At 37.4% G+C, this 23,147-nt stretch overlaps 1 protein-coding gene across 1 annotated transcript in view; it reads left to right on the top strand.

Moving 5' to 3' along the window:
* SLCO6A1 (solute carrier organic anion transporter family member 6A1) overlaps positions 1–23,147 on the top strand; it is a 131,636-nt gene that overhangs the window by 52,137 nt on the left and 56,352 nt on the right. The window contains exons 8-9 of the mRNA XM_064279698.1: positions 9,976–10,120; positions 21,211–21,406. Of these exons, the coding sequence (XP_064135768.1) occupies positions 9,976–10,120; positions 21,211–21,406 (341 nt within the window). The remainder of the gene's footprint in view (positions 1–9,975; positions 10,121–21,210; positions 21,407–23,147) is intronic.

The raw sequence follows: 23,147 nt of genomic DNA, 5'->3' as shown, positions 1-23,147 counted from the left end.
CTCAGACCCCTAACGCAGGAGGCTAGGTGGTCTGGGGGGAGCCTCGGCCCTCAGTTCCCTGTTGTGGGTCAGTGAGGGTTTCTGTTGAATACACAGAGATATTAGACCTGGGAAACTTGTCTTTCCAGTAATCCGCTAAAACAATTACAGTCAGATCCCTATCAGAATTGCCTTTGCATTAAAATAGCCACCTTGTTCCCTGTAGGGATGAAAGCCCAAGACAGTGGATCTCATATGCTTGGCTTGAGCTGGTTCTGTATTTTTAGTCCAATTTTGGGAAGTCAGGGAAGGATTTTTGGTCCCTGGGTTTTTTGTAGCTGCTTCACTCAGGCCAGGAGAATGGGTTAGGAAAAGACCAAAAAAAAAAAAAAACCATAGAGCACTTCACTGTCTGGCTCAGGAAATTCCAATGTTAATGAAGCCGCCTGGGAAGGGGAGGGGAGGGACCAGATAGATAGGAGAGAGTAGCACCCCGGAATATAGACAAAGTTACTTATCTTGCTTGGTGATGACTGTTTCATCTGAGATTCCAGAGGGGCATGTAGCCTGTGTGCGTTGGCTGGGTCAAGATTGCCCCCAAGGGTCAGGCCCGCGTCCTGTGCTCCTGCTGTCTCAGAAGCCGTGGTCAGTTCCTCCGCTCCCATTCCAAAGCCCAGCGCCAAGGTTCCCTGGCTGGGACACTGCACTCCAAGCTCCAAAACCAGTCGCTGCCTCCTGGTGACTTCTCCTCCTGTTAGCCGCGTTGTTGCGCTGCCTGTATGCACTGGCTGGGCTTCCCCCGAGGTCACTTCTGGGGGCTAGGGCTGCGTCCCATGTTTGCGCCATCTAAGGATGCTGTGCTCAGCTTCCCTGTGCCCAGTCCAAAGCCCGGCGCCAAGGTTTTCTGACTGGGACGCTGGCTCCAGGCTCCGAAAACAGTCGTTGCTTCCCCGTGGTTGCTCATTCTCAGTCTCTGTCACTCAGGTCAACTCTTTAGATCTGTATTTGATAGTGAGGGTTCATAGATTGTCATGTATGTAATGGATTCACTTGTTTTTCCGAGTCTTTGTTGCAAGAGGGATCCGAGGTAGCTTCTACCTAGTCAGCCATCTTGGCCCTGCCTCAGGAATTCAGTTTTAACAAGTTCCCATCTGGGAGCCTTGGAGACACAATGGTTAAGCACTGGGCTGCTAACCCAAAAGTCTATTTCTAGCTTTTTAAGGAAGCGCCAAATTGATTTCCAAAGTCGTACATTTTACATTCCCCCTGCAGTGTATAAGTGTTCCACACTCTCCACAACCTCTCCAACATTTATTATTTGGTGTTTTTTGGATCAAGGCCAGCCTTGTTGGGGTGAGAAGGAATCTCATTGTAGTTTTGATTTGCATTTCTGTAATGGCTAATGAACCGACTCAATGGCAATGGGTTAATGGCTAATGATCATGAGCATTTCCTCATGTATCTTTTAGCTGCCTGAATGTCTTCTTTGATGAAGTGACTGTTCATATCCTTTCCTCATTTTTTAACTGGGTTATTTGTCTTTTTGTTGTTGAGTTTTTGTAGTATCATGTAGATTTTAGAGATCCGATGCTGATCGGAAATGTCATAGCTAAAAACTTTTTACCAGTCTGTAGGTAATCTTTTTACTCTTTTGGTGAAGTCTTTGGATGAGCATAGGTGTTTGATTTTTAGGAGCTCCGAGTTATCTAGTTTCTCCTCTGCATTGTTAGTAAGGTTTTGTATACTGTTTATGCCATGTATTAGGGCTCCTAGTGATATCCCTATTTTTTCTTCCATGATCTTTATCATTTTAGATTTTATATTTAGGTTTTGACCCATTTTGAGTTACTTTTTGTGCATGATGTGAGGTATCAGTCTTGTTTCATTTTTTTGCAGATGGATATCCATCTATGCCAGCACCATTTGTTAAAGAGACTGTCTTTTCCCCTTTTAATAGACTTTGGGCCTTCGTCAAATATCAGCTGCTCATATGTGGATGGATTTATGTCTGGATTCTCAATTCTGTTGCGTTGATCTATGTATCTGTTGTTGTACCATTACCAGGTTGTTTTGACTACTGTGGCAGTACAGTATGTTCTAAAATCAGGTAGTGTGAAGCCCCCTACTTTGTTCTTTTTCAGTAATGTTTTACTTATCTGGGGCCTCTTTCCCTTCCATTTGAAGTTAATGATTTGTTTCTCCATCTCATTAAAAAATGTTGTTGGAATTTGGATCATAATTACATTGTATCTATAGATCACTTTTGGTTGAATAGACATTTTTACAATGTTGAGTCTTCCTTTCCATGAGCAAGGTATGTTTTTCCGCTTACATAGGTCTCTTGGTTTCTTGCAGTAGTGTCTTGTAGCTTTCTATGTGTAGGTCTTTTATTTCTCTGGTTAGATTTATTCCTAAGTATTTTATCTTCTTGGGGGCTACTTTAATGACATTGATTTGGAGATTTCCCCTTCAACGTTTTTTTTTTGGTGTAGAGGAATGCAATGGATTTTTGTATGTTTATATTGTATCCTGATAGTCTGCTGAACTCTTCTATTGGTTTTAGTAGGCTTCTTCAGGATTCTTTAGCATTTTCTGTACATAAGATCATGTCATCTGCAAATAGAGATATTTTTTCTTCTTCCATACTAATCTGGATGCCCTTTATTTCTTTATCTAGCCTAGTTGCTCTGGCTAGGACCTCTAGCACAATGTTGAACAAGAGTGGTGATAAAGGGCATCCTTATGTGGGATGCTTTCAGACTCTCTCCATTTAGGATGATGTTGGCTGTTGGCTTTGTATCAATGTCCTTTATTATGTTGAGTAATTTTCCTTCTATTCCTATTTTGTTGAGAGTTTTTATCATGAATGGGTGTTGGATTTTATTAAATTCCTTTTCTGCATCAATTGGTAAGATCATATGATTCTTGTCTTTTGTTTTATTTATATGATGGATTACACTGATTGTTTTTCTAATGTTAAACCATCCCTGCGTATCTGGTATGAACCCCAGTTGGTCATGATGAATTATTTTTTTGATATGTTGTTGAATTCTATTGGCTAGAATTTTGTTGAGGATATTTGCATCTAAGTTCATGAGGGACCCACAAACCCACTGCCATCATGAGGGACATAGGTCTGTAATTTAATTTTTTTTTTTACCTGGTTTTGGTATTGGGGATATGCTGGCTTCATAAAATGAGTTTAGGAGTATTCCATCCTTTTCTATCCTCTGAAATACCTTTAGTATTAGCAGTGTTAATCTTCTCTGAAAGGTTGGTAGAACTCTCCAGCAAAGCCAGTAAAGATACCCTGTCCAGGGTTTTTTGTTGTTGTTGTTGTTGGGAGTTTTTAAATTACCTTTTCAATCTTCTTTAGTTATAGGTTTATTAGTTCTTCTACCTCTGATTATGTTAGTTTAAGTAGATAGTATGTTTCTAGAAATTCATCCACTTCTAGGTTTTCAGATTTTTATAGTACAATTTTTCCTAGTAATCTGATATGATTCTTTTACTTTTAGTTGGGTCTGTTTTGATATTGCCCATCTCATTTCTTATTCAGGTTATTTGCTTCCTCTCCTGTTTTTCTTTTGTCAGTTTGGCCAATGGTTTATCAATTTTGTTAGCTTTTTTGTAGAACTAGCTTTTGGTCTTGTTAACTCTATCAATTGTTTTTCTGTTCTTTATTTGTTTTAATTTTGCTCTAATTTTTATTATTTGCTTTCTTCTGGTTCCTGAGGGTTTCTTTTGTTGTTCTCTTTTTATTTGTTCAAACTGTAGGGATAATTCTTTGATTTTGGCCCTTTCTTCTTTTTGAATATGTGTGTTTATTGCAATAAATTGACCTCTGAGCACTGCTTTCAGTGTGTCCTAAAGGTTCTGGTAGGAAGTGTTTTCATTCTCATTGGATTCCATGAATTTCTTTATTCCATTCTTAATTTCTTCTATAACCCAGTCGTTTTTGAGCAGGGTATTGTTCGGTTTCCAGTGTTTTTGATTTCTTTTCCCTACTTTTTCTGTGATTGATTTCTACTTTTATGGATTTATGGTCTGAGAAGATACTTTGTAATATTTTGATGTTTTGGATTCTGTTAAGGCTTGCTTTATGACCTAATATGTGTTCTATTCTAGAGAATGTTCCAAGTGCATTGGAAAAGAAAGTATACTTGGCTGCTGTCATATGGAGTGCTTTGTATATGTCTATGAGGTCAAGTTGGTTGATTGTGACATTTAAATCTTCCGTGTCTTTCTTGAGCTTCTTTCTGGATGTTCTGTCCTTCACTGAAAGTGGCGTATTGAAGTCGACTATTATTATAGATCTGTCTATCTCATTTTTCAATGCTGTTAGAGTTTGTTTTATGTGTTTTGAAGCAACTAATATTTATTAGTTGCATAAATATTTAATACCTCCTGTTGTATTGTCCCTTTAACCATTATATAGTATCGTTCCATATCCTTTGTAGTGGATTTAACTTTAAAGTCTATTTTGTCAGAAATTAATATTGCCACTCCTGCCCTTTTTTGACTGGTTGTTTGCTTGATATACTTTTTCCATCCTTTGAGTTTTAGTTTGTTTGTGTCTCTAAGTCTAAGGTGTATCTCTTTTAGGCAGCATATAGACAGATCATGTTTTTTTTTTTTTAATCCATTCTGCCTCTCTCTGTCTCTTTATTGGTGCATTTACTTCATTTACATCCAGCGTAATTATGGATAGGTATGGTTTTAGTGCTATCTTTCTGATGTATTTTTGTGTGTGTTGTTGACAGTTTCTTTTTCCCACTTAATTTTTTTGTGCTGAGTAGTTTTTCGTTATATGCTGTCTTTTCCTCTCATTCATTGTTTTTGATTTTGCTTTTGCTGAGTCTTTATGTTTTTCTTGTATTTTATTTTGGTGTGTAGGATTGTTAATCTCCTTTGTGGCTACCTTAATATTTACCCTTTTTTCCTAAGTGTAAACCTAGCTTTTATTTCTTTATATCACCTTGACTTCCTCTCCATAAGAAAGATCTATGACTACATTTTTTATTCCCTCTTTATTGTTTTAATGTTCTCTTCTTTTACATAATGACATCACTGTGCCCCCATTTTTAGCATTTTTTATCTTGATTTGTTTTTATGATTTCTATCTGGGTTGATATCTTGTTGCTCTGTCCTGTGTTCTAGTTTTGGTTGATATCTGATGTTATTGATTTTCTAACCACAGAACTCCCTTTGGTATTTCTTGTAGTTTTGGTTTGGATTTTACAAATTCTCTGAATTTCTTTTTATCTGGAAATGTCCTCATTTCGCCTTCATATTTGAGAGACAGTTTTGCTCGACATATGATTCTTGGCTGGCAGTTTTTTTCCTTCCATGCTTTATATAAGTCATCCTATTGCCTTCTTGCCTGCATGGTTTCTGCTGAGTAGTTTGAGCTTATTCTTATTGATTCTCCTTTGTAGCTGACTTTTCATTTATCCCTAGCAGCTCTTAAAATTCTGTCTTTATCTTTGGTTTTGGCAAGTTTGATTATAATATACCTTGGTGACTTTCTTTTGAGATTGACTTATGTGGAGTTTGATGAGCATTTTAGGTAGATATCTTCTCATCTTTCATGACATCAGGGAAGTTTTGTGCCAACAAATCCTCAACAATTCTGTCTGTATTTTCTGTTGTCCCTCCCTGTTCTGGTACTCCAATCACTCATAGGTTATTTCTCTTGATAGAGTCCCACATGATTCTTAGGGTTTCTTCATTTTTCTAAATTCTTTTATCTGATTTTTCTTCAAATATATTGGTGCCAAGTGCTTTATCTTCAAGTTTACAAATAGTGCCTTCCATTTGCTCAATTCTGCTTCTCTGACTTTCTATTGAGTTGTCTAATTCTCTAATTTTATTGTTAATCTTCTGAATTTCTGATTGCTGTTTCTTTATGGATTCTTGCAGCCTATCAAATTTTCATTGTGTTCTTGAATAACGATTTAAATTTCTTCAGCTGCTTTATCTTTGTGTTCCTTGGCTTGTTCTGAATTTTGCCTGATCTCCTTCCTGACCTGTTTAGAAGTTCTGTATGTTAACCTTTTGTATTGTACATCTGGTAATTCCAGGAATACATCTTCATCTGGAAGATCCCTTGATTCTTTGTTTTGAGAGCTTGTTGAACTGATCATTGTCTGCTTCTTTATGTGATTTGATATTGACTTTTGTCTCTGAGCCATCTTCACATTATCATATTAATTTATTTTATGTTTGCTTACTGTATCCTAGCTTCGTGCTTTCTTTTGTTTTGATATTCCCAAATAGACTGACTGAGTGAGCTAGGTTGATTATTTGCACCTTTGAGGCAGTAATGTCCTTTCACCAGATGGCTAGAGCTGTTATCAGGTATATTAATCTAGAAGTCCATTCACTTTTCTTGTATGGACTCAGCTCAGGTGTCCAGGTAGTTGGTCACCAAGTGTGTGGTATAGGCTCTGTCCTATAGTCTTAGAGGGTCAGGGGTGATTGGTGTAGGCACAGGTATTTGTTTGCAGCAGGGAGTCATACTCTGAATAAAACAGAGAGCTGACAACCATCCCCCAGGTGTCTGTGAGGAAAGTGTGTCCCTCTTTCCTAGAGTGCACGCAGGTGGGTGGGTTCTGCAGCCAGACCATGGGCACCCAACGCTTTTGGTTGTAAGGATTGGGAAGCATCACTTATCCTTGGACCCCTGCTGTGGGTGGCTAGGTGACATGGATGGAGCCACCAGTCCTCAGGCCCCTGATATGGGTAGGTGAGGACCCTGTTTAATAGGTAAAGCTGTGTCCAACATCAAAAACCCACCTTCCAGTACACAGGTGAAACATTTAAAGTCAGATCTCAAGCACATACAGTGTTGCAGTCTACCAACAAAGACCTAATCTCCTGAAATGGGCCCACACAGGTCCATGCTGGAGTGAAAGGTATTCAATGTCCGTGGGCCATTTGTGCCTGGACAGGAGCTGCTTCTGTCCTGAGCTCCCTAGCTTAGTGGAGCTAGCAGATTATCTTTTCCCCCAGTTGTTAATTTATTCCTACTCCAAGGCAAAGAGAATGGCTCAGGGTGAGCAGCAGTACCTATCTCAGGCCCAGGGAAATCTACAGCCACTGAAGGTGGCTTTGGAGCTGGGGGTGCAGTAAATAAATGCAAGTACTTAGCTTTTGCCGAGAGTGTTGTTCTTCTCTGATTCTGGAGGTGTGAGTAGACTGTGCTGCTCACTGTCTCTCCCTGAGGAAACCCTGTCCTGAATGCTACTGCCAGCCCTTCCTCGGTTTCTCCAGGGGATTGTGACTGAGGGGAGCTAGTTCTGTCCGAGTCAGGTCCAGCAACTCCTCGCCATTTCTGAACTGTTTCTTCCTCTGCTTGCTTCTTAGTCCAATTTCCTAACTTTGCCTTTGATGGTCAGGGCTCCTAGCTTATCATATATATAATCATTTCACTTATTCTTTTGGGTCTTTGTTGTAAAAGGGATCACTGGAAGCATCTGACTACTCCGCCATCTCCGCCCCGCCTTTTCAGTACCATCAATTCTCCATCATATGCTACCTCCTGAAATGGCTGAACGTCAACCAGTTGTTTTTGGTACAGTGACTGTATTACTTCCAACTTCCCTTGATGCTTCCTGCATTGTTCAATATCTTGCTCATAGTATCCTTTAATATTGCAACTCGAGGCTTGAATTTTTTTCTTCAGTTCTTTCAGCATGAGAGACATGCCAAGAGTGTTCTTTCCTTTTGGTTTTGTAACTGTAGGTCTTTGCACATTTCATTGTAATACTCTACTTTGTCTTCTTCAGCTGCCCTGTGAAATCCTTTCTTTTCAGTTCTTCTACTTCATTATCTCTTCTGTTTGCTTTAGCTACTCTATGTACAAGAGCAAGTTTCAGAATCTCTTCTGACATCCATTTTGGACTTTTCTTTCTTTCCTGTCTTTTTAACGACTTTTTGCTTTCTTCATATATAATGTCCTTGATGTCATGCCACAATTTGTCTGGACTTCTGTCATTAGTATCCAATGCATCTGGTGTAATATACTCAAGGTCTCGTGGACTTGTTTTAATTTTCTTCAGCTTCAACTCATGCTTGCATATGTGAATTGATGGTTTGTTCTGCAGTCGGCCCCTGACCTTGTTCTGGCTGATGATATTGAGCTTCTCCATTGTCTCTTTCTATAAATGTAGTCAGTTTGATTCCTACGTAGTCCAACTGGTGAGGTCCACATCAATAGTCACCATTTGTGTTGTCGACAAAAGGCATTTCCAATGAATAGGTTGTTGGTCTTGCAAAATTCTATGGTTCAATCTCCAGCATCGTTTCTATCACTGGGGGCATGTTTTCCAACTTCTAATCCTTCTTCTTTTTGTCCAACTTTCACATTCGAATCACTGCATCTCAATTGCATGTTTGATTGATTTCAGACTGCAGAAGTTGGTAAAAACCTTCAGTTTCTTCGACTTTGGCCTTAATGGGTGGTGTGTAAATTTGAGTAACAGTCTTATTAACTGGTCTTTCTTGTAGGCATATGGACATTATCCTATTACTGAGAGCAGCATTGTACTTCAGGATAGATCTTGAAATGTTCTCTTTGACAATGATGGTGGTGCCATTCCTCTTCAATTTGTCATTCCCAGCATAATAGACTATGTGATTGTCCAATTCAAAATGGTCAATACCAGTCCATTTCAGCTTATTATCTTCTAGCATTCCATTTCATTTTTGACAACTTTAAATTTTCTTAGGTTTGTACTCTGACATTCCGTGTCCTGATCATTAATGGATGTTTTCAGCTGTTTCTTCACATCTTGAGTAGTGCCACAGCAAATGAAGGTTCTGAAAGCATTATTCCAACCATGTCATTAAGGTCGGTTCTACTTTGAGAAGGCAGGTCTTTCTCCATTTTGTTTTAAGTGCCTTCCAACCCGAGGGGCTCATCTTCCAGCACTATATCAGACAAAGTTCTGCTGCTATTCATAAGGTTTTCACCAACCAGTTTTTTCAGAAGTGGACTGCTGGATCCTTCTTCTTAGTCTGTCTTAGTCTAGAAGCTCCACTGAAACCTGTCCAACATGGTGATTGTGCTGGTATTTGAAATACTAGTTGCATAGCTTCCAGCATCATAGTAACACACAAGCCACCACAGTATGACAAATTGACAGACCGGTGATAAACTATCATGTTAGTTACTCTGAATAGTGAAATAGGTAATAGTAAACCATCCCTGTATATCCTAGTAAGACTTCTGAATAAGTTCAACAAGTTTACTAGAGTACAGTATTTCTATAACTTCACTTTTTATTTAGGTAATTTCAGGAGTAAAATACAATTGTATCTTATTAATTGTAGTCCTCATGATTTTCCCTGAATGTTACTTAAATTTCCTTTGTCTTTTAGTTAAAAAAAAAAAAAAGACTTGCTAAGAAGATTAATAAATGAGTAAACAAAAGTAAAGGGAAATTCTAGATACCTGGTTAATGACCTATTTATTTTTTGTGAATCTTTCCAATAAGCTGTCAGACCCACAAATTAAAATTATAGATGTTATAGAGAGCAAATTATGGGGAAAAAAAGAGAAGACAAGAAAATGAACAACCATAACAAAAAACATTTTAAAAACGACATGACCTTTAGGAGCCTTAGTGGTGGAGTGGTTAAAGTGATTGACTGCTAACCAAAAGACTGGGGGTTCGAAACCACCAGTGGCTTCTTGGGAGCAAGTTGTGGAAGTCTACTTCTGTAGAGTTTTACAGCCGCGGAAATGCTATGGGGCCTCCATGACTCGGAGTCAACTCAATGGTAGTGAGTTTGGTTTTTGGATATATGACTTTTATGGTTTAGGTTATTGGTGAATTTTAAGATATCTGTTTGGATTTGTATTTTTTCAATATTTTTGCTTTAGATTGCAAAAAGTAAAATTTTTGTGGATTGATCATTAACACACATTTGAGCGTATCTATTGCTATTAACCTAATAAAATAGTTGATATGTAACTCATTTCTATTTCAGATTTTGATGAAGAATCAAGTGTTTGTGTGCCTAGCTCTGTCCAGAGCTACTGAAAATTTACTTGTTATTGGAGTTTCTGAATTTTTGCCTAAATATATTGAAAATCAGTATGAATTAACACCCACAGTGGCAGCTACACTTGCAGGTAGACTTTTCTGCTCATTGTGTTCATTTCAAAAATTTTGTATACAATTTTCATACACATATGTATGAAATATTTCAAATAAACACAGTACAGGGAGTATTAAGAACAGATAGCCTTTGCTCAAATTATGAAAATATGAGCACTTTACCATTGTTGTATTAATATTTTTTAACACATAATACTTTGTAAGGACTTCTGAACCTCCCTCGCTTAATACCATTTATTTTCCTTTCTCCTTCTGGGAAGGTAATCATTCTTCTGAAGTTAGAGTCCATCTTTCCCATACATGTTTGTATGTCTTTTCTGGTTATGTATATATCATATTTCTAAAATTCTTGTTTCATTTTGTAATAATCTACTTTTTTAATCAGAAATTATACTGTTCAAATTCATGTTGATCTATATCTACTTACTGCATTTTAGCTGTGCTATGAAATTCTATTTTATAAATGTACCACTGTTTGTTTATCCATGATCTTATTAATTTACCCTAATCTATCCACTGGCTGGTTAATGAACATGAAATTGCCTTCATTTTTTTTTCACTTTTCCAAACAATGCAATAATAAATAAGCCTGTTCATGTCTTCTGTGCACATTTATTATTTGATCTAGGTTTAGACATTAAAGGAGAATTGTATTGTGTACATCTTCATTGTTTCTAGATATTGAAAATTGGCTCTACAAAAGAGGTTGCAAATGAATGAAATATTTTAAGGTTCCAGCATTAATATGAAAGTGATAAAGGTAATCATTTGTTTTAGGCTCTTAAAAATAAGAATATATGCTGTAAATTTTAGGGCAGTCAGCAAAAGAATAGTAAATGAGTATATTAATATAAAAAAATCTGATCAAAATAGGAAAGAAAAACAAACATAAAGCACGGGGTTCAAATAGAAAACAAATATTAAGATGTGCAGAGATATTATTGAGTAGATTTTGAGGTAAAGGGCACACCACTGACAGATTGCAAACAGTCCTGAAAGCCAAAAACATGATGCAGATTGGTTTCAAGAGCTATAATGATGGATTTTTCCATGACTGCACAACTTTGTTGGCCACTCAATAATCTGATCAATATAGGCTTGAACCAAACCCATTCAATTTGTTTCATATAGTATTTAACTAAGGCTAATATCGACAGTACTCTAAGCAACAGGATGAGGCCAACATGCAGTACTGACCTCAGTCACACTCTCAAAGGTCCTGGACCCAGCCAGCTGAACAAATTCCTTAGTAATCCAGGTGTATTTTAGAAAGCCAAGTGGCTTTCTTCTTCAGTTTCTGTACTGACCTTTATACTTAGCCTGAGGCATTAATACAGGTAGAATAATAGAATGTATTATTAGTTGCACAGATTCCATCTTGGCCTGCAAGGTGGAAGTTTTGGGCAATTATGTCATCCCTAATAATGCTGATCAGTGAGTTGAGGCTGACCAGAGTGCTTCCTAGGGATTAGATCGTGCCATTGATTTTTTTTTTTAAAGTAAAATCAGGGACAAATTTCACACCACCTCCACCAGGCACTACTTGGAAACTCTATGGGACAGTTCTACTCTGTCGTATAGGGTTGCTATGAGTTGGGATCTAATTGGGTTACTCCCATTGTAGGGATAACTGCCCCCAGAGCTCACATAAATAATGTGTCAGTTACCCCTATGGGAAGCTTCCCCTGAGTAACCAAAAGGAGCTTAATTTTAGAGAGATTTCCATAGTCTTCTAGGGCTTTATCATCTACTGATGGTGTTTCCTTAAATAATTGAAGATCTCTTATGGCCTCTTCTGCGTTCTTGAATATACCATTTCCATTTGACAAATGAGGCTTTTCCAACATCGTTAGCTTTTAAGTCTAATTTGGCCCATCACCAAATGGGAATGTCAGTCCAGAGAGTGAACAAGGACTCAACATATCATGGCTTAGGTTTCATCAAGAGCTCCTAGTAAGCTAATAGTTGCTTTTCAAAAGGTAGCCATGTCAGGGAGTCAATTAGTCCATCACCTCAAAGGGTGCCTCTGAGTGGAAACTGCCTTCCTTTGCCATATGCTCCAGTCCACAAGATCATAATTCACAGAGGCTTGTAGCTCAACGGGGTCATTAAGTCTGTGGCATCCCATTGTAGAGAGCATGCTGTTGTTTTCTGATCAGTTTCCAATGTAGGTTTGGGCCGAACTCATAATTTGTATGTTAGCTGGTGTAAAAGACAAAGTAGAATGCCCAGGTGAGGTACATATTGTCTCTAATACCTAAAGAGTCCAATATAGTATTGGGCCTCCTTTTTTTCATTGGAGGCAGGGGTGGGGAAGTAGCAGTTTTTGGGTTTTTTTTGACAACCAGAGAGATTGAGTATTGTGGATTTGGAACCTGTCCACATAGTTCCGAAAATAATATTGATGAGCCGTCTCCTGAGTTTTGTTGGGGATTATCAGCCACCCTTGCTGGCAAAGATGTGATAACACCGCAGTCATGGCCATTGAATCTGAAACTTGTGTCCTGCAATCCAACTGGACATCATATATCAATAAAAGCTTTGAGTGTTAGAGGGTAGTGGTACTTGCGGTAAATCCTGACCCACTCACTGGTAACAAATAGCAGGGGAGTTTAAGTACTTCTAAGGGAGTACTATAAATGTATATTTGTGGCCTTGCCACATGAATAAGAATTGGTCTTTACCCTTGGGTGCAAGTGGGTTACAAAAGAATACTTTGGCAATGTTCAAGGCAGCATACTAAGTGCTATCAATCTGTCAATTGATTTAGTTATAATCACAAGGACTATAGGAGTGACAACTACATTCAGTTGGTAGAATCTACTGTAAGCCTGTAGCTCCTGTTAACCTTTTTCTCTGGCCATACAGGTCTGTTTAATTAACATATTGCGTCTTTTACTTCTTCTGCTGCCTTCGAGACCTTAAAATTGGGATTTTCCTTTCTCGGAATTCTATGCTGTTACTGTTAAACCACTTGGGAAGATGCAAGGGACAGTTTGGGTAGCAACTTATATATCCCACTAGCACTTTTGGACTTTAGGAGAAATTCACAGTACATGCTTGTAAAATATAAATACCAATTCTACATTCCAAAACCAGAGCCATGACAGTATATTGGAGTCACGACAAAGGTACATTCAGACAAGGTCCAACAGTCAGTTTACCTTCTTTTCTGGGGCAGTAAGTGTCCAAATTCTATTCAGTGCTTCATCTATGTTTTCACAAGGGTATCTGCAGCCAGGACGCACTGCAAAAAACTGTAAGAGTTTTTACTTTTGTATCCAAATGGATCTAAGTTTGGCAGGAGGAAAGACTGCAAGAGGAGCTGAGGCCTAAAACAGCCCATGTGTTGCCATTGCACCTTAATGAGCAATTATGCATCACAGTCCCTCATCTCCCAAGCAAACCAGCCAGAGTTCTAATGATTCACTTTGTTTCTGCCTATAGAAGTTATAAATTTTCCTCATTTTAAACTCAGTGTGGTTGCACATCTTTATAACCCTTGTCTGAAAACAAGAGGAGTCTTCTGCCCAACCAGTAAGAAACTTAGTATAAGTTTTTAAAATAGGGTGGTCCTGAGAGTGATTTCTAGATGGCAAGGAAGTCCTCCAGCCTGGAGGAGAGTTAACAACAATCTTGGTACTGTCCTTGGAACTGTCTTTGAATCTACTTACTAGTACTTGGCCTGAGAATACCTCTTTACTTATTCTTCGTTAATAGCAATAGACTGGACTATATAATTTGGTCAGCGTGTTCACTATTGATTCCCAGAACTTGCCTCAAAATCTTTCCTCTTCCAGAGAGCCATGTCTCTGTCAGCATCCTGTCCTTGTCACCAAAACCACTAAATTCTATGGAGGGTTTGAGATTTTATCCTATTTGTGAGCTAACAAGTTAGCCTATCACAGCTCCATGGATGCTGGTAGATGATGCAGATTTCTTGGTCAGAGAGGAAAAACAACCTACGATTCACAGCAATGGTAGTAGTTAGTGTATCATCAGTTTTTTGTATCAGTTCCCTGAACCCCAGTTCTCACAGAGTAATATGAAAGTGGGTCAGCTTACATTGCACATACACTGCATTGCATTGCAGGGGAGGTACCCCGAGCTTAAGGAAACAAATGGTTTATAATGGGCAATATCGTGCTTGCTCTTTGATCCAGAGGTAGACATTGTCTTTATTATGCTTGACAGCAAGCATGTCTTCTCTTAGTTCCAGAGGGAGTAACTATCTCTAGCTTCCAGAGATATAAGCAAAACTGTATTGTGCTATCAAGGGGAACACTATCTCTATTATTCAAAACTTTTCACTATACAAATGTTTGTGTGCAATGCAGATATACAGAGGTAGTTTGGAACAAAAAGCAGTCAGTGCTTCTGCTTGCAATATCTACAGAAACATGAGAGACTCATGGAAAATTGTTATCTAAAAAATATATCAGTACTTATATTACATATAAATAAACTAAAAATTGTCAGAATGGGGGGAAATCCAACTATATGTTACTTGTAAGAGGTACTGCTTAAATATGGAGACATGAAAAGGTTAAAAGAAAAAGGATAGAAAAAGTTATATTATACAAACACTAACCAAAGGAAAAGTTGGTGTAACTATAATAATTTTAAGTGAAGTGGTCTTCAAAGCAAGGGTTGTTACTTTTTATAAAGTGGGATCATGTATAATGACAGAGGGGTCAGCTTATGAAGTAGAGATCATGAGTATATATGTATATGCCCTCAATAACATAGTTTCAAAATATGTAAGACAAAAATGTGACTGAAATAAAAAAAATAGATAAATTTATAGTCACAGCGTGAGACTTTAACATACCTCTCTTAATAGCTGACAGGCAGGAGACATACTAAAGGCAGAAGATCTAAACAACTAAATTAACAAACTCAACTTAATTGATACATATATAGAGCACTTTACCAAATAAGTTCAGAAAACACTTTGTTCTCAAATGTGCATAAAACATTGACCATATGCTGGGTCATAAAGCGAGTCTCAATGCATTTCAAAGTTTTGAAATTATTCAGAAGGTAATCTCTGACCACACTTGTATTAGGCTGGAAATCAGTAACAAAAAATAAGCATAGCAAGCTCACCAGGTTGGAAATCAAACATATACTTTTATTGGTAAAGGAAAAAATCACGATGGAAATTATATAAACATTTAACATGTCAAACAAAACATGTGGGACACAGCTAAATCGATTAGAGAGACATGCTTATATTTGCAGAGAAGCTAGACTGAGAATCAGTGATCTAAGTTTCTGCCTCAAGAAGCTAGAGAAAGAAAATCAAATCAACCGAAAGCAAGTCGAAGGAAGGGATAATAGAAGCAAGGAACTGATAAAGATGAGAAATAGAAAACTATCATACAAGAGAGAAAATCAACAAGGCCCAAAGTTAGTTCAATGAAAAGATTAATAAAATTAGTAAATCTTAGAAGGACTTAGCAAGAAAAAAAAAAATAATTCACACAAGTTATTGATATTAGTATTGAAATATTTAGATATTACTCCAGATCATATGTTGTTCTTAGGTGCCATCAAGTCGGTTCCGACTCATAGCGACCCTATGCACAACAGAACGAAACACTGCCCAGTCCTGCGCCATCCTTACAATCGTTGTTATGCTTGAGCTTATTGTTGCAGCCACTGTGTCAGTCCACCTCATTGAGGCTCTTCCTCTTTTCTGCTGACCCTGTACTCTGCCAAGCATGATGCCCTTCTCCAGGGACTGATCCCTCCTGACAACATGTCCAAAGTATGCAAGACACAGTCTCGCCATCCTTGCTTCTAAGGAGCATTCTACTTGTACTTCTTCTAAGACGGATTTGTTGATTCTTTTGGCAGTCCATGGTATATTCAATATTCTTTGCCAACACCACAGTTCAAAGGCATCAATGCTTCTTCAGTCTTCCTTATTCATTGTCCAGCTTTCACATGCATATGATGTGATTGAAAATACCATGGCTTGGGTCAGGTGCAACTTAGTCTTCAAGGTGACATCTTTGCTCTTCAACGCTTTAAAGAGGTCCTTTGCAGCAGATTTACCCAATACAATGAGTCTTTTGATTTCTTGACTGCTGCTTCCATGGCTGTTGATTGTGCATTGAAGTAAAATGAAATCTTTGACAACTTCAATCTTTTCTCCATTTACCATGATGTTGCTCATTGGTCCAGTTGTAAGGATTTTTTTCTTTATGTTGAGGTGCAATCCATACTGAAGGCTGTGGTCTTTGATCTTTATGAGTAAGTGCTTCAAGTCCTTTTCACTTTTAGCGAGCAAGGTTGTGTCATTTGCATAACGCAGGTTGTTCATGAGTCTTCGTCCAATCCTGATGCCCCGTTCTTCTTCGTACAGTCTAGCTTCTTGTATTATTTGCTCAGCATACAGATTGAATAGGTATGGTGAAAGAAGACAACCCTGACACATACCTTTCCTGACTTTAAACCAATTAGTATCCCCTTGTTCTGCCTGAACAACTGCCTCTTCATCTATGTAAAAATTCCTCATTAGCACAATTGTGTATCATTAGCACAATTAAGTGTTCTGGATCATATGGACATTAAAAATATAATAAAAGGTTATTTTGAACAATATCCTGTGTTTAACTTTGACAGTATTGATGAAATAGAAAAATTATATAAAGAACACAACTTATTGTTGGGTGCCGTCAAGTAGGTTTCCGCTCATAGCGACACTGTGTACAACAGAATGAAATGCTACGCAGTCCTGTACCATCCTCACAATCAGTGCTATGTTTGAACCGATTGTTGCAGCCACTGTGTCAATCCGTCTCATTGAGGGTCTTCCTCTTTTTCAGTGATCCTTTACTTTACCAGGCATGATATCCTTCTCCAGGAACTGATTCCTCCAGATAACATGTGTTAAGTACCACTATGCTTGTTTCCAAGAAGCATTCTAGCTGTACTTCTTCCAAGACAGATTTATTCTTTTTTTTTGGCAGTCCATAGTATATTCAGCATTTTTCGTCAACACTGTAATTCCAAGCTATCAATTCTTCTTCAGTCTTCCTTATGCATTGTCCAGCTTTCACATGCATATGAGGTAATTGAAAATACCATGGCTTGGGTCAGCCCACCTTACTCCTCAAAGTGACATCTTTGCTTTTTAACACTTTGAAGAGGTCTTTTGCTGCAGATTTGCCAATGCAATGTGTCATTTCATTTCTTGACTGCAGCTTCCATGGATGTTGATTGTACATCCAAGTAAAATGAAATCCTTGACAATTTCAGTCTTTTCTCTCTTTATCGTGATGTTGCTTACTGGCCCAGTTCTGAGAATTTTTGTTTTCTTTGTATTGAGGTGTAATCCATACTGAGGGCTGTGATCTTTCATCTTTATCAGTAAGTGCTTCAAGTCCTCTTCACTTTCAGCAAGCAAGGTTGTGTCATCTGCATAATTCAGGTTGTTAATGAGTCTTCCTCCAATTCTGATGCCACATTCTTCTTCATATAGTCCAGCTTCTCAGATTCTTTGCTCAGCATACAGATTGAATAAGTATGGTGAAATGATACAATGCTGACACACACCTTTCCTGATTTGAAACCACGCATATCCCTTTGTTCTGGTTGAATGACTGCCTCTTGGTCTGTGTACAGGCTCCACATGAGCACAGTTAAGTGCTCTTGCATTCCCATTCTTTCCAATGCTGTCCATATTTGTTAATGATCTACACAGTCTGGTGCCTTTGCACAGTCAATAAAACACAGGTAGACATCTTTCTGGTATTCTCTGCTTTCAGCCAAGATGCATCTGACATCAGCAATGATATCCTTCATTCCATGTCCTCTTCTGAATCCAGCTTGAATTTCTGACAGTTCCTTGTTGGTGTACTGCTGCTACCGCTTTTGAATTATCTTCAGCAAAATTTTACTTGCATGTTACTTGATTTTAATGATATAGTTTGATAATTTCCACATTCTGTTGAATCGCCTTTCTTTGGAATGGGCACAAATATGGATCTTTTCCAGTTGCTTGTCAGATTGTTGTCTTCCAAATTTCTTGACATAGACAAGTGATCACCTCTAACTGCATCTGTTTGTTGAAACATCTCAGTTGGTATTCTGTCAGTTCCTGGAGCCTTGTTTTTTGCCAATGCCTTCAGCACAGCTTTGACTTCTTCCCTCTATACCATTAGTTCTCTATCATATGCTATGTCCTGAAATGGCAGAATGTCGAACAGTTCTTTTTGGTACAGTGACTGTGTATTCCTTCCATCTTCCTTTGATGCTTCTTGCATAGTTCAACATTTTACTCATAAAATCTTTCAGTATTTTAACTCAAGTCTTGAATTTTTCTTAAGTTCTTTGATCTTAAGAAATGCCAAGTGTGTTCTTCCCTTTTGGTTTTCTAACTTTAGGTCTTTGCACATTTCATTATAGTACTTTGCCTTCTTGAGGTGCCCTTTGAAATTTTCTGTTGAGCTCTTTTACTTCATCATTTCTTTTGTTCACTTTAGCTACTCTGCTTTCAAGAGCAAGTTTCAGAGCCTCTTCTGGCATCTATGTTAGTCTTTTTTTCTTCATGTCTTTTTAGTGACCTTTTACTTTCTTCATATATGATGTCCTCCCACAACTCATGAGGTCTTCAGTCATTAGTGTTCAGTGTGCCAAATCAGTTCTTGAAATGGTCTCTAAATTTAGGTGGGATATACTCAAAGTCTTTGGCTCTCATGGACTTGTTTTAATGTTGTTCTTCACCTCCACCTTGAACTTGCATATGAGCAATTAATGGTCTGTTCCAAAGTCGGCCCTGGCCTTTTTCTGACTGATGTTATTGAGCTTCACCATTGTCTGTTTCCATAGATGTAGAGATTTGATTCCTGTGTATGCCTTCCAGTTAGGTCCATGCGTGTAGTAATTGTTTATATTGTTGATAAAAGGCATTTCCAATGAATAAGTCATTACCAAAAAAAAAAAAAAAACTGGTTGCTGTCGAATGGATTTTGACTCATAGAAACCCTGTAGGATAGAGTAGAACTGCCCCATAGCATTCCCAAGGAGCAGCTGGTGGTTTCGAAGTGCCGTCCTTTTAGTTAGCAGCCGAACACTTAACTACTGGTACCACCAGGGCTCCAGATAAGTGATTTCTCTTGCGAAATTCTGTCACGTGATCTCTGGCATTGTTTCTGTCACCAAGGTCATATGTTCCATCTACTTATCCTTCTTTGTTTTCAATTTTTGCATTGCAATCACCGGTAATTATCAATGCACCTTGATTGCATATGTGATCAATTTCAGACTGTAGAAGTTGTTAAAAGTCTTCAGTATCTTCATCTTTGGCTTTAATGGTTGGTGTGTAAATGTGAAAAATAGTCATATTAACTGGTCTTCCTTGTTGTTGTTAGGTGCCATCCAGTAGTGCCGGTATGAGGTGTTCTCTGGATATTTGGTAGAACTCCCCAGAGAAGCCGTCTAGACCAGGGCTTCTTTTTGTTGAGAGTTTATTTATATTACTTCTTTGATCTCTTCTCTTGTTATGGGTCTGTTCAGATTTTCTGTCTCAGTTTGTGTTAATTTAGGTGAGTAGTGTGTTTCTAGACATTTATCCATTTCTTCTAGGCTCTCAAATTTGTTGGAGTTCAATTTTTCGTATTCTGTTATGATCCTTTTTATTTCAGTTGGTTCTGTTGTAATATTTAAATTTCTTTATTTTTTACCTAATGCAATTTTTCATTCCCTGATCCCATCCAGGATATCTCATTATATTTAATAGTCATGTCTCCTTATGCTCCTATTGACTGTAACTGTTTCTTAAGTTTCCCTATTTTTGATAGTTTAGAGAATTGCTGGTCAGGTGTTTTTAAGAATCCCCTCTATTGGGAAATGTCTCATGTTTTTCTCATGATTAGACTGGAATTATGGTTATTTGGAAGAAAGACCACAGGAGTAAAGTGCCGTTTACATCACATCATATCAAAGACACATACTGTCAACAATACTTATCACTGTTGAATTTGACCTTGATCACCTGCCTGAAGTAGTTTTTGTTACGTTTCTGCACTGTACTCATCGTCTTTTAATTGCTTATTTTGGTTATTTGTTTCACTCTTTTTTGTTTTTGTTACTTACTGGGCGACTAACTCAGGAAAAACTCAGGACTCCCTCTCAATTTAGTAATGTACTCTTCAATTGTGTTTAGTCTGAAGATTATCCTGGGATGTTAGTTTTTATTTTAATATTTGTATTTTTTAATACTAGTGTTTCTTATTTATTCTTTTTCCATCCATTCTTTTTTTCCATTTCTTTGTTTTAATTTTATTATTTCTTCTTCATTACTATGCAAATTGAACCTTAATTTATCTGTTTGAGCATTCAAAAATTATTTTAAAGTGGTTGTCAGATACTTCTATGCAATAAGTTTAATCTGGAGTAAATGGAATTTATTTTGTTTTTGTTTTATATTTTTTGTCCTTTATTCATGTTTAGATCTATCATTGCTATATATTCAAAGGAAAAAGGATTGTATCAATATGTGAATTTACTGTGTTATCTTCGTAATATTTTCTAACTATATTTCTTGTCTTCCTTCTGCTTTTTCTCTTTATGCTTGAATAAGGGATCATATCTTACAATGAGTATTCTAGGGTTCCACTTTTAGTGACATTGTTAATATTGTACATCCAATAAGTGGTTTAGTTCAGTTCTTGGTAATCTCTGTCTGTGAACTCTTGCCACTGTAGGGGGACCTCTTGTTATAAGACTTAAGTCCAGGCAGCTAATCAGTAGTAGTTCTCAGTAAGACAGCTCCTGTATTTTTTGTATAGAGTAAGTTCTTGGTTTGTTTTAGACCCCGTTACTACATTACCCCGTTATTATAGGAGCAAAACTTCTCTATAGAGTCCAGTAGGCCTATGACTTTAACTCCACTCACAGGTTTGTATTTCTCTTGAGGTTCAAGTTGTTGAGGGGTTCATCATGCCTTTTAGTTTTCTGTGTCTTTTTATTTAAATCTATGATTGCAGTATGTTTGGAGCAGAAGAGATAGCATCATGTATGAATTTACTGTACCAATGTCACCTGATTATTTTCTAACTGTGTTTCCTCTCCTCCTCCTTCTTTCTTTTAGGACTTGTTTTATTTCCAGGAGGTGCAATTGGCCAGTTACTGGGAGGTGTCATTATTTCCAAGTTAGAGATGTCTTGTAAAGCCATTATGAGATTTGTAATGGCTACATCTACTATAACACTTATACTACTTGTATTTATAGTTTTTGTACGCTGTGAAAGAGTGCAGTTTGCTGGAATCACTGAAAATTATGAAGGGTAAATATAATTTGGTATATTTGACTTTTACATCAGAACTCAACAGTCAGTTAATAATTATTTAACAGTAACCCTTATATATTCACACCATTATTGGAATTATTGTCCATATAAAAGAAATAGAAAGCATAGTCTCACATTTCAGGTTAAGCACACAAATATTACATTGAATAAAGTTTTAAAATATTTGTTTAAAGACATCAGAGAGTTGTTTAGGCAACCAGGAACTGAAGGCTAAAATCTTAGAGAAAGACCAATCCTGAAGGAGAGATGGAACCTTCTGCAACTATTTCTGTGAGGGTATTTGCTGATTCTGGACATTAACAAGAAGCTGATAATTTAGGCAAAGGGAAAAGGAAGACAAACTAGCACATTTTTTTTTTATAGATCCATGAGCCCGAAGAGACAAAAATTCGGGCTTGAGGGGTCGGGACAAGAAAAAGAAGGGAGAAGTAGACAAATGAGAAAAAATTCTGTCAGGTTTTCACTTAATATATTTTCTGAATTATGAAGCTGTGTATGGAAAGAGGTTAATAAATCAAACAGAAATCCTGTGAAAGGCAGAGAAGCGTTTTTAGTAATATTGTTATGCTCTGTGGGTAAGAGTGAGAGTTGAGAATGTATTGTGGGGAGGAATTCTGGTGAACACTGCAGGTTCTCAGTTGGTAACTTTGTAAGGCTAAGATCTAGGAGTGGGGCCTAGCCAGGATTTAATTTAATGCCTAATTAGATTAATGTGGTTGTCCAACATAAATGAAGAATAATGAATAAAATTTGTCAGAGCTGATAAGAAATGATAAAGGAAGCTCTTTAGTATAAAGAGGAATTAGAGGAAAACTTGGAAGTTGAAGGATGAAGGGAGAATATCAAAGAAAGGCCTGGTGATCTACTTCCGAAAAATTCAGCCATTGAAAGCCTCATGGAGCATGGTCCTATTCTGACACACGTAGGGGTTGCTAGAGTTGAAATCAACTCAATGACAAGTAGCTTATAGAGAGTCAGGGATAAGAATTGCAGTGGAATTCTCTTCAGAAACCATGCTACAGGAGAGTGGAGTGAAATATTTAAAGGATTGAAAGAAAAAAACCCAACAACTTAATATTCTGTATTTAGTGAGATTATCCCTCAAAATTTAGGGAGAAATAGACTTTTTCAGACAAATGAAAATTGAGGGAATTTGTCACCAGTGGACTTGCCTAGTGAGAAATGTTAAAGGAAGTTCTTCAGAGAGAAGGAAAATGATATAGGTCAGAAACTCAGATCTACATAAAAAAAGGAAGAGGAGAAGGAATAAATGCAGGTAAAACAAAATCTTTTATTTTTCTTAATTTATCTTAATAGATAGCTATTTGTTCAAAATAGTAATAATAACAATGTATTTGGTGATTAGCTTATGGCTAAGTGAAATGAATTATAGAATAATTATAATGGACAGGAAGAAAGAATTGGAAATATTCTGTTTAACATACCTGTACGACATGTAGAGTGGCATAGTATTATTGGAATCTGGCTTAGATTAGTCATAATACATATTAAACACTCCAGGTGAACTACTAAAAAGTTTTTAAAAACAGATATACGTGGTGTGCTAAAAGAGGAGAGGAAATAGAATCATATAAAATGCTCAGTTAAAACCAGAGAAGGCAGAAAATAAGGGGAATACAAGAAAAGAGATAGATTGACACAGTGGCTGAACAATGGGCTCAGGCATAAAAATGATCATGAGGATGGCACAGGACTG

Source organism: Loxodonta africana, chromosome 2 (genome assembly GCF_030014295.1).
Source record: "Loxodonta africana isolate mLoxAfr1 chromosome 2, mLoxAfr1.hap2, whole genome shotgun sequence".
NCBI lineage: Eukaryota > Metazoa > Chordata > Mammalia > Proboscidea > Elephantidae > Loxodonta > Loxodonta africana.
The sequence above is the reverse complement of the archived record's forward strand: the minus strand, read 5'-3'. Positions and strand labels throughout refer to the sequence as shown.